The sequence below is a fragment of the Mandrillus leucophaeus genome, unplaced genomic scaffold (genome assembly GCF_000951045.1).
Source record: "Mandrillus leucophaeus isolate KB7577 unplaced genomic scaffold, Mleu.le_1.0 Scaffold534, whole genome shotgun sequence".
NCBI classification, from domain to species: Eukaryota; Metazoa; Chordata; class Mammalia; order Primates; family Cercopithecidae; genus Mandrillus; species Mandrillus leucophaeus.
Window position 1 is genome coordinate 1,872,212 of NW_012105742.1, and position 11,614 is coordinate 1,883,825.

The window sequence follows — 11,614 nt, forward strand, 5'->3', positions numbered from 1 at the left end:
AGACGGAGTCTCGCTCTGCCACCCGGGCTGGAGTGCAGTGACCGGATCTCAGCTCACTGCAAGCTCCGCCTCCCGGGTTTACACCATTCTTCTGCCTCAGCCTTCCGAGTAGCTGGGACTACAGGCGCCCGCCACCTCGCCCGGCTAGTTTTTTTGTTTTTAGTAGAGACGGGGTTTCACTGTGTTAGCCAAGATGGTCTCGATCCCCTGACCTTGTGATCCGCCCGTCTTGGCCTCCCAAAGTGCTGGGATTACAGGCTTCAGCCACCGCGCCTGGCCAAAAAATAAACTTTTATATTTGTTTTTCATTTGCATTGTGTTCTAAGAAATATTTGTTTAGTGCAAGGATACAAATATTTTATTTCTTTCTAGAAGTTTTAGTTTTAGCTTTTATGTTTAGGCTTATGGTCCACCAAGAGTTAGTATTTTGTATATGGTAGGAGGTAAAGGGAGAAGTTCCTCTTTTTTTCTTTGAATATGGATATACAGTTGTTCCAGTACCATTTATGAAAGGGCTATCCTTTCCTCTACTGAACTACCTTGGCACCTTTGTCACAGTTGATTATGTAGGTGTGGGTTTACTTCTAGATTGTTTTCTGTTCCCTTACCACAGTGTCTTGATTACTGTAGCTTTAATATTAATTCTTGAAATGTAGTACAAGTCCTTCAACTTGAATCTATTTCAAAATTGTTTTGGTTATTCTAGATCCTCTGTATTTCATATAAATTTCAGAAACATCTTGTCAATTTCTACAAAATGGCCTACTGAGACTTTGATTTGGAATTGCATTTAATTACATATCAATTTAGAAGAAGTAACATCTTAGTATTCAATCCTCTATTTTTCTTTTCTCCTCTTTTTTTTTTTAAGACGGAGTTTCGCTCATTGCCCAGGCTGGAGTGCAATGGCATGATCTCTGCTCACCGCAACCTCTGCCTCCTGGGTTCAAGTGATTCTCCTGCCTCAGCCTCCCGAGGAGCTGGGATCATAGGCATGTGCCACCATGCCTGACTAATTTTGTATTTTTAGTAGAGACAGGGTTTTTCCATGTTGGTAAGGCCGGTCTCAAACTCCTGACCTCAGGTGGCCTCCCAAAGTGCTGCGATTACAAGCGTGAGTGAACCACGGTGCCCGGCCTATTTTTCATTATTATTATTTTTTTCTTTATCTTTTCTTTTTGTAGAGATGGGATCTTGCTGTGTTGCCCAGGCTGGTCTCAAACTCCTGGCCTCAAGTGATTCTCCCACTTCAGCTTCCCAAAGTGCTAGGATTAGACATGAGCCACCACACGCAGCCCATATTCAATCTTCAGATCCACAAATATGGTATATCTCTTCATTTATTTAGATATTCTTTAATTTCAGTAATATGTTGTAGTCTTCAGTGTATGTGTCTTGTAGGTATTGGCTAAATTCGTCCCTAAGCACTTCATGATTTTACGATGCTATTGTAAATAACGCTGTGGTGCGATCTTGGCTCACTGAAGCTTCCGCCTCCCAGGTTCAAGGAATTCTCCTGCTTCAACCTCCCATTACATTTCAATTTCTAATTGTTCACTGCTATTATACAGAAAAATAATTGATCTTTGTATGTTGACTTTGTATCCTGTAACATTGAAAAAAAACTCATTAAGTAGCTTTTTTGTAGATCTCTGGATTTCTAAATAGATGATCATGTTGTCTGAGAATAAAAACCATTTTACCTCTTTCCAATCTGTATGTCTCTTTTTTGTTTTCCTTTTCCCCTTTATTTCTTCATACTGACCACTAACTCCAGTAAAATACTGAATAGAAGTTACAAAAGCAGACATCCTTGCTTTGTTCCTGAACCTAAGAGGAAGAAGTCAATCTTTCATATTACATATGATATTCTACTTATACACAGTTGTGTTTTTCAAACATTATTTCATTATCATTCTCCAAAGAGCCTTTTCAGATTTTGTTTTGTGGTCATTGTGCTCTCCACCCAAGAAATTTTAATACCAGATATACTGTATATCTGTTTATGTATTATGGCCCCCTGAAAGGGCACAAAAATTTTTTAACATTTTAGATTCTCCGTCCCCAGCAAGAGCCAATTTTCACCTGATGAGAATGCATAGCCTAGGTTTTTGATAATTTAGACAAATGATTTTTCTGCTATATGTTGAGATCATGTGGTTATTTTTTAGTCTACTAATATAGTGGACTGCACTGATTTTCAAGTGAACCCCATTTGTTCATGATGTATTATTCTTTTTATGTATCTCTTGACTCAAACTTGCTTAAATTTTATAAAATATTTTTACATCTATTTTTACATCTATGTTTATAACTCATACTGGGGTTGTAACTTTCTATGCTTCTCACGTCTTTATTTGGTTTTGATGTTAGTATAATGCTGGCTTCATAAAACAAGCTGGTAAGTGTTTCCTTCAATTTTCTGAAAGACTGTGTGCATAGTTGGTATTACTTCCTCCTTAAACGTTTGCTGTAATTTACTAGTAAGGCCACCATCTAGACCTTAAGTCTTCTTTGTTGAAAGGTTTTTGAAACTGCAAATTCAATTTCTTTCTTTCTCTTTTTTTTTTTAGGAGTTTAAGAGCAAAGATTTAATAGGCAAAAACAAAAACAAAAAACAAGAAAGAGAAAGGAAAACAGCTCTCTAGTGAGAGAGAGGGGACTCCCAAGAGGAAAAGACCAGCTGGTGGCAGATGTGCTGGATTTTATAGTCAGGCTTGAGGAGGCGGTGTCTGATTAACATAGGGATTACAGATTGGTTCAATCAGGTATGATGTTTACATAGTATTAGGGGAAGGCTGACTGCCCCACCCTAATCTTATTATGCAAATGAACTTTCCCCTTGGCTGGTGCCATCTTGTCTGCTCCTTACTGTACATGTGGTTGACAAAGAGAAGGGAAGATGGAGCTCCCATCTTGAACATGATTTCATAACTGCTAACATCTGTCTGCAACTCAATTTTACAGGCTGCTCTTTGTCAGAAAGAAAATAATTTGGGGCTGCTTTTCATTAAATGGAAAACCTTACCAAGGACTTCTGTACCCTCAGTATCTGCCTAAGTAATTTCTTTCTTTTTTTTTTTTTTTTTTGAGACGGAGTCTTGCTCTGTCGCCCAGGCTGGAGTGCAGTGGCCGTATCTCAGCTCACTGCAAGATCCGCCTCCCGGGTTCACGCCGTTCTCCTGCCTCAGCCTCCCAAGTAGCTGGGACTACAGGCGCCCGCCACCTCGCCTGGCTAGTTTTTTGTATTATTTAGTAGAGACGGGGTTTCACCGTGTTAGCTAGGATGGTCTCGATCTCCTGACCTCGTGATCCACCCGTTTCGGCCTCCCAAAGTGCTGGGATTACAGGCTTGAGACACCGCGCCCGGCCCCTAAGTAATTTCTTCTTAACACCTGTATCATTCCGCCCTCTGGAGTGGTAACCCTAACTGCTATTAGGGGGTATTGGATGAGGGCTCTTTCTGGCTACTTCCTGCTGAAAAGAGGTGTTGTGTGGGGAACAGCAGGTAAGGCTCCTCCTGGGGTTGATCTAAGGGTCCTCAGAAGAAAGGCATGTCCATGTGTGGTTCTGACTGTAGCACCATTTGGAGTTTGATTGCTGTTAGCCATTCCGATGGGTTGTAACACTGGTTTGCCTCCACCAGATGTTGCATTTTGATGAATGCTGTACCTTGGTATCTGGGACGAGGTTCCCAATATGAAGCAGCTATGTTGTCTGGGGTAAATACCTGAGGTTCATCATCTCGTGCCAGGAAAATTTTGGACATGGACACACATGAGGAATTTAGGAGTGGAGGTTTAACAGGCAAAAGAAAGAGAAAGAAAAAGAAAGGAAAACAGATCTCTCTCTAGTGAGACAGAGGGGACTTCCAAGAGGAAAAGACCAATTTTTTAATGTAAAGTTATTTAGGTTCTCTATTTGTTCTCGAGGGAATTTTGATGGTTTGTGTTTTTCATGGAATTTGTCCATTATATCTAAGCTGTAAAAGCATAGGCTGGGCGTGGTGGCTCACACCTGTAATCCCAGCACTTTGGCAGGCTGAGGCGGGCAGATTGCCTGAGGTCAGGAGTTCAAAACCAGCCTGGCCAACATGCCAAAACCCAGTCTCTACTAAAAATACAAAAATTAGCTAGGTTTGGTGGCACGCACCTGTAACCCCAGCCACTTGGGAGGCTAGGGAAGGAGAATCGCTTGAACCCGGAAGGTGGAGGTTGCAGTGGGCTGAGATGGTGCCACTGCACTCCAGCCCGGGAGACAGAGATAGACACTGTCTGAAAAAAAAAAAAAAAATTATTGGCATAATAATGTTCATTTTACTTATCCTTTTAATGTCTAAAGGATCTGTATTGTGGTCCCCATATTCTTTTTTTTATTATAAAAAAGATAGGGTCTCACTATATTCCCCTGCTGGTCTCAAACTCCTGGATTCAAGTGACCCTCCCACCTAAGACTCTCAAGTAGATGACAGTATAGGCACACATCACTGTGCCTGCGATCTCTCATTGGTAAACTGTATATTCTCTTTTTTATCATGTAGGCAGAAGATTAGTACATATAAAATATCTTTTTCTCATTTATACTCTTTCAAAAAGTTAATTGTTTAACTTTTCTTTTTTTTATTTTTTTTGAGACAGAGTTTCACTCTTGTTGCCTAGGCTAGAGTGCAACGTCGCGACCTCAGCTCACTGTAACCTCCGCCTAAGTGAGACCTCCTGAGTAGCTAGGTCTACAGGTGCCCGCCACCATGTTTGGCTAATTTTTTTTGTATTTTTAGTAGAGACAGGGTTTCACCATGTTGGCCAGGCTGGTCTCAAACTCCTGACCTCAGGTGATCCACCTGCCTCAGCCTCCCAAAGTGCTGGGATTACAGGCGTGAGCCACTGCGCCTGGCCTTAACTTTTGAGACAGGGTTGCACTCTGTCACCCAGGCTGGAATGCAGTGGTGGAATCACGGCTCCCTGCAGTCTCAACCTTCTGGGCTCAAATGATCTTCTCCCATCAGCCTCTGAGTAGTTGGGACCACAGGTGTGTGCCACCATGCCCAGCTAATACTTAAATTTTTTGTAGAAATTGGAGTCTTGCTATGTTGCCCAGACTGGTCTTGAACTCCTGGCCTCAAGTAACCCCCATCTTGACTTCTCAAAGTGTTGGGATTGCAGGTGTGAGCCACCGAACCCAGTCAGTCCCATTTCTTTATGGTTTCATTTTTCCTGCCTTCTTTTGAATTACTTATTTTTTGTGATTTGATTTTGTTTTCCATTTTGAACTTATTAGCTATATTTCTTTGTTTTTAAGTGGTTGCTTTAGGATTTTCAGTATTAATCTTCAACTTAAGAGTCTATCTTCATTTTACATTCACTTTATATACAGTGTAAGATCCTTACAAAACTATACTTCCATTTTTCCCTCTTTTTCTCTGTGCTGCTATTATATATTTGAATTTTACATATAGTATAAACCCCACAATACATTGTTACTATTTTTGCTTTTAAACAATTAACTTTTAAAAATATTATATATGAGATAAAGAGATCTTTTATATTCACTCATATACACCATGTAGGATGTTCTCCATTACTTTGTGTAAGTTCTGATTTCCATATCATTTTCTTCTGCCTGAATAACTACCTTTAACTTTATTATCGTGTGGATCTGCTGGTGGTGCATTCTATCAGCTTTTCTTGGTTTAAGAAAAGTTGATAGAATGGTCACTCGTTTTTTTTTCTTTTGTAAGACAGAGTCTCACTCTGTTGCCTACACTAGAGTGCAGTGAAGTGATCATGGCTCAACCTCCCAGCTCAAGTGATCCTCCCACCTCAACCTCCCAAGTAGCTGTGACCACAGGCATATGTCACCATGCCCGGCTACTTTTAAAAAATATTTGTGGCGGGGCATGGTGGCTCACGCCTGTAATCCCAGGACTTTGGGAGTCCGAGGCGGGTGGATCATGAGGTCAGGAGTTCAAACTAGCCTGCTAACATAGTGAAACCCCATCTCTACTAAAAGTACAAAAAATTAGCCAGGCGTGGTGGCAGTAACCTGTAATCCCAGCTACTTGGGAGACTGAGGCAGCAGAATCACTTGAACCTGGGAGGCAGAGATTGCAGTGAGCCAAGATCGCACCACTGCACTCCAGCCTGGTCGACAGTGCAACACTCCGTCTCAAAAAAAAAAAAAAAAAAAAATTTGTAGGCCGGGCACGGTGCCTCACATCTGTAATCAGGAGTTTGAGACGAGCCTGATTAATTAACATGGCAAAACCCTGACTCTATTAAAAATACAAAAAAAAAAAAAAATTAGCAGGGCATGGTGGCACATGCCTGTAATCCCAGCTACTTGAAGGGGCTGAGGCAGGAGAATAGCTTGAACTCAGGAGGTGGAGATTGTAGTGAGCCGAGATCACGCCCCTGCATTCTAGCCTGGGCGACAGTGAGACTCCATCTCAAGAAAAAAAAAAGAAAAAACAAAACAAAACAAAAAAGTTCATTCCATTGTTTTCTGTTGTCTTCTGGCCTACAGGACTTCTGACAAATTGGTTGTGTTTATTTATTTTTATTTATTTTTATTTTTTGAGACAGAGTTTTGCTCTTGTTGCCCAGGCTGAAGTGCAATGGCACGACCTCAGCTCACCTCAACCTCCGCTTCCCAGGTTCAAGCGATTCTCCTGCCTCAGCCTGCCTCAGCTGGGACTACAGGCATGTGCCACCACACCCAGCTAATTTTGTATTTTTAGTAGAGACAGGATTTCACCATATTGGCCAGGTTGGTCTCCAACTCCTGACCTCAGGTGATCCGCCCACCTTGGTCTCCCAAAGTGCTGGGATTACAGGCATGAGCCACGGCACCCATCCAGGCTTTCATTCTTATCTTTGTTACTCTACACAAAATGTGCTTTGGTGTGGTTTTCTTAATGTTTCTATTGTTTGGAATTTGTTAATTTTGTCTGTACATAATTTTCACCAAATCTGGAAATTTTTTGGTTTTATTTAAATATTTTTTCTGTCTCTGCTCTCCCACTCTTTCTGAAACTCTACTTGTATGTTTGGTAGACCACCTGGTATTTCCTGCAGCTCTACAAAGCATTCTTCAATTAATAAATGTAGGTCATTTTTCTCTGTGCTTTGTTTTAGATAGTTTCTTTTGTCGTGTCCGCAAGTTTAGTCTTTTTTTTTTCCTTCTATATTATCTAATCTGCTGTTAATCTCATCTGGTGTAAATATCTGAGATATTTTTCATCTCTATAAGTTTTCATTTGGGCCTTTATATATCTTCTTTTTCTCTCCTCATCACATCATGTTTTTCTTTAAATCCTTAATCATATGTATAAGATGTATAGTAGCTACATTAAAGTTCTTCTTTTTTTGGTTGAGATGGGGTCTTGCTATATTGCCCAGGTTGGAAATGAACTCCTGGACGTAAGTGATCCTCCCGCCTCAGCCTCCCAAAGTGCTGGGATTACAGGTGTGAGCTCCCATACCTGGCTCAAGGTTCTTTTCTATTCTTTTTTTTTTTTTTTCTGAGACAGAGTTTCGCTCTTATTGCCCAGGCTGGAGTACAATGACATGATCTTGGCTCACTGCAACCTCTGCCTCCCAAATTCAAGTGATTCTCCTGCCTTAGCCTCCCGAGTAGCTGGGATCACAGGCACCTGCCACCATGCCTGGCTAATTTTTTGTATTTTTCGTGGAGACAGGGTTTCACCATGTTGGACAGGCTGGTCTTGAACTCCAGACCTCAGGTTATCCACCTGCCTGGGCCTCCCAAAGTTCTGAGATTACAGGCATGAGCCACTGTGCCAGGCTGGTTCTTTTCTATTCTATTTCGCTGTCATTCTGGGGTTTTTTCCTATTGATTGATTACCCCTCCTCGGCTTACTGGTCATGTAAGTTGGTATTTTTGCACACTTGATAATTACTGATTAAATGCAAGGCTTTGTGACTTATTTTTCTGGGTAACAGGTTTTGTTTGAAGGATGCTCCTTTATTCCATTAAAGGGTATTTGGTGTTAGTGTGGTGCACAATTAAGTAACTTGCTGATCAGTTTGACTCTTCCAAGGCTTGCTTTATACTTTGTTATGGAGGCTCCAGAATAGTTTTTATTCTGAGACTAAATTAGTCCCACTACTCTTCACATTGGCTGGTGGGAATACAAATCATGAATTTTGTGAATTATTCAGTCAACTGCTTTCTGAAGGTTCCATCTTGGGCTTTGTGGAGTTTCATCTCATTCATACACAGATTATTATATAGGCAAAAAACCAAGGGGCTCTCTGTAGATCTCTGTGCACTTCCAACATTTTCAGCACTTTGCCTTACTCTTCTCAGACTGTCATCTCTGTCTCTAGTCAGTAAGGTTGGCAGTTTCTGTTTCGGTTCTCTTTCCCTTGCTATAGCTAGGAACTGTGCCTAAGCAGTAAGCCAGGGCAACTGTAGGGATCACCTTGTTTTTTCCCCTTCTCTCAGAGATAACAGTCCCATGTTGCCTGTTGTTCGATGTCAAAAACTGTGGTTTCATATATTTTATCTAATTTTCTCACTGTTTATGGCAGGAGGGCAATTCCTGCGGCAGTTAATCTTTCATGGGCAGGAGGAGAATACTCTAGCAGCTAACATTTATGGAATACCTGGTGGGTGTCAGGTCCTGTTCTAACCACGTTACATACATCTCTTTCAAAACAACAAAGCTGTGAGGGAAGTACTGATACCTTTGTTTTGCAGACAAGAAACCTGAGGCTCTGCAGGATTAAGTAACTAGCCCAAAATACAATTATTGGTACAATAAGAGGTAGAAATAGGTGTCACATCACAGTAGCCTAAACTCTAAACCACTGTACAATGATTACATTGTACCTCTGAAGAGGGAAGACTGAAAAAGTCAAGGGGTAAGGAGGGTTTTTGGCATATAATAAGATAAAGCAAGAGCCAAGGGCAGCAAATAATTTGAACAGACATTTTTCATAAGAAAATAAACAAATGGCTGGGCACAGTGACTCACACCTATAATTCCAGCAGTTTGGGAGGCCAAGGCAGGAGGATCACTTCAGCCTGGGAATTAGAGACCAGACTGGGCAATGTAGCAAGACTCCATCTCTACTAAAAAAAATAAGCCAGGCATGATAGCACATGCCTGTAGTCCCAGCTATGCAGGAAGCTTAGATGGGAGAACTGCTTGGGCCCAGGAGGATGAGGCTGCAATGAGCCATGATCATGCCACTGCACTCCAGCCTGACTGACAAAGCGAGACCCTTTCTTAAAAACAAATAAAAAAAAAGAAAAGAAAAGAAAAGAAAAAAAAGCACAAGAAAAGATACTCAACATCGTTAGTCACCAGGGGAAAGCAAATCAAAATGACACAATGAGATACTACTTCACAGCCACTGTGATGGCTGTAACAAAAAAGACAAAGGACAAGTGTTGGCAAGAATGTGGAAGATTTCCTCATACATTGCTGGTGGGATTGTAAAATACTGCAGCTACTTTAAAATATAGTCTGGCAGTTCCTCAAAAGGTTAAAAGTAGAATTGTCAAATGCCCTAGACAATTCCACTCCTACATATATATATATACTCAAGAGAGATGCAACCATAAATTCACACAAAAAAACTGTACACAAATGTTCACAGTAGCACTATTCATAATAGCCAAATGTGGAGGCAACCCAAAAGTCCATCAACTGGTGAATAAACAAAATGTAGTATATCCAAAAAAGGAGTATTATTTGGCAATGCAAAGGAATGATGAATGGTTCACATGTGCTAAAATACAGATGAAACTTTAAAACATTACACTAAGTGAAAAGGGCTAGTCACAGAAGGCATAACAAAGTGTAAAGCAAGCCTTGGAAGAATCAAACTGTTTAGCAAGTTACTTAGCTATGCACTAGACATAATAGTATATGATTTTTTTTTTTTTTTTGAGATGAAGTCTTGCTCTGTTGCCTAGGCTGGAGTACAGCGGTATGATTTCAGCTCACTGCAACCTCCATCTCCCGGGTTCAAGTGACTCTCCTGCCTCAGCCTCTCGAGTAGCTGGGATTACAGGCACACACCACCATGCCTGGCTAATTTTTGTATTTTTAGTAGAGACGGGGTTTCACCACATTGGCCAGGCTGGTCTTGAACTCCTGACCTTGGGATCCGCCCGCCTTGGTCTCCCAAAGTGCTGGGATTACAGGCGTGAGCCATGGCGCCTGGTCGATTCTATTTTTATGATATGTCCAGAATAGGCAAATCTACAGAGACAAAAAGCAGACTACTTGTTAAAATAGCATTAGTCTAAAAAAAAGAGAGAAAAGCGGACTAGCGGATGCCAAGGGCTGAGGAGGAATGGGGAGTGATAATAGGTATGGGTTGTCAGGTGGGGTGTGGGGTGATGAAAATGGAATTAGATAATGGTGATGGCTGTATAACCTTTTAGATTTACTTTATTTAATTAATTAATTGATTTTTAGGCAGGTCTCACTCTGCTGTCCAGGCTGGAATGCAGTGGCATGATCACAGCTTACTATAACCTCATACTCTGAGCTGAGGTGATCCTCCTGCCTCAGCCTCCTGAGTAGCTATGACTACAAGCATGTGCCACCATGTCTAGCTAGCTAATTTTATTTTATTTTGTAGAGATGGGGTCCTGCTGTGTTGCCCAGACTGGTCTCAAACCCCCGGCCTCAAGTGATCCTCCTATCTCAACCTCTCAAAGTGCTGGAATTACAGGCATGAGCCACCACACTAAGCCTTGTACACATTAAAAGGGGTGAATTTTATGGTATGTGAATTATACCTCAATAAAGATGTTATTTAAAAAAAACACAGGTACGGTGGCTCATGCCTGTGATTCCCAGCACTCTGAGAGGTCGAGGAAGATCTTTAGGAGGTCAAGGGTGCAGTAAGCTGTGATTGTGCTGCTGCATTCCAACCTGGGTGACAGAGCGAGAACCTGCCTTAAAACAAAAACAAAAACAAAACAAAACAAGGGAAAATTAATAACCTTTCTTGTCCTGTTTCAGCCTTCCTAGGCTAAGTATTCGCCATTTTAAGATCTTACAATACAACAAAGTTGAATGAAGCCAAGTAGCTAAAGAGAGACATAAGCCCATTCCTGCCTCAATTTTCAAATCCCACAACACCAAGGACATACCTCCAGGTTACCTTTCGAGCTGCACAGGACAATGTTTACTTACCACTGCGTGGCCGGCTTTTCCTGAGCCGGTAACAGTCAAGGCAGACCCCAAATCCACATTTGCGACAAACCCAGTGGATGTTGAAGAGAGTTGTTTCACACACATCACACATCTCCCGTACACCACGTACAGCTCGCTTCCATGCCACTTTCTCTGGTGGAAAGACGAAACAGAATTGGCATTGATCATCCTGACCAATAGCAAAAGACCCCAGACCCACTGATTCCCTACTCAAGTTATTTTGTTCAGCAATAAAACTCAAAGATTCATGAAGTCTGTGTTTCTATAATTGTAGGAGAAACTGGCCGGGCGCGGTGGCTCAAGCCTGTAATCCCAGAACTTTGGGAGGCCGAGACGGGCGGATCACGAGGTCAGGAGTTCGAGACCATCCTGGCTAACACGGTGAAACCCCGTCTCTACTAAAAAATACAAAAA

The 11,614-nt window shown here is 41.6% G+C and overlaps 1 protein-coding gene across 1 annotated transcript in view; it reads right to left on the minus strand.

Moving 5' to 3' along the window:
* The window catches only part of KDM3B (lysine (K)-specific demethylase 3B), a 64,141-nt gene that overhangs the window by 25,818 nt on the left and 26,709 nt on the right, over positions 1–11,614 (minus strand). Inside the window, exon 11 of the mRNA XM_011997260.1 lies at positions 11,180–11,332. Within this exon, the coding sequence (XP_011852650.1) occupies positions 11,180–11,332 (153 nt within the window). The remainder of the gene's footprint in view (positions 1–11,179; positions 11,333–11,614) is intronic.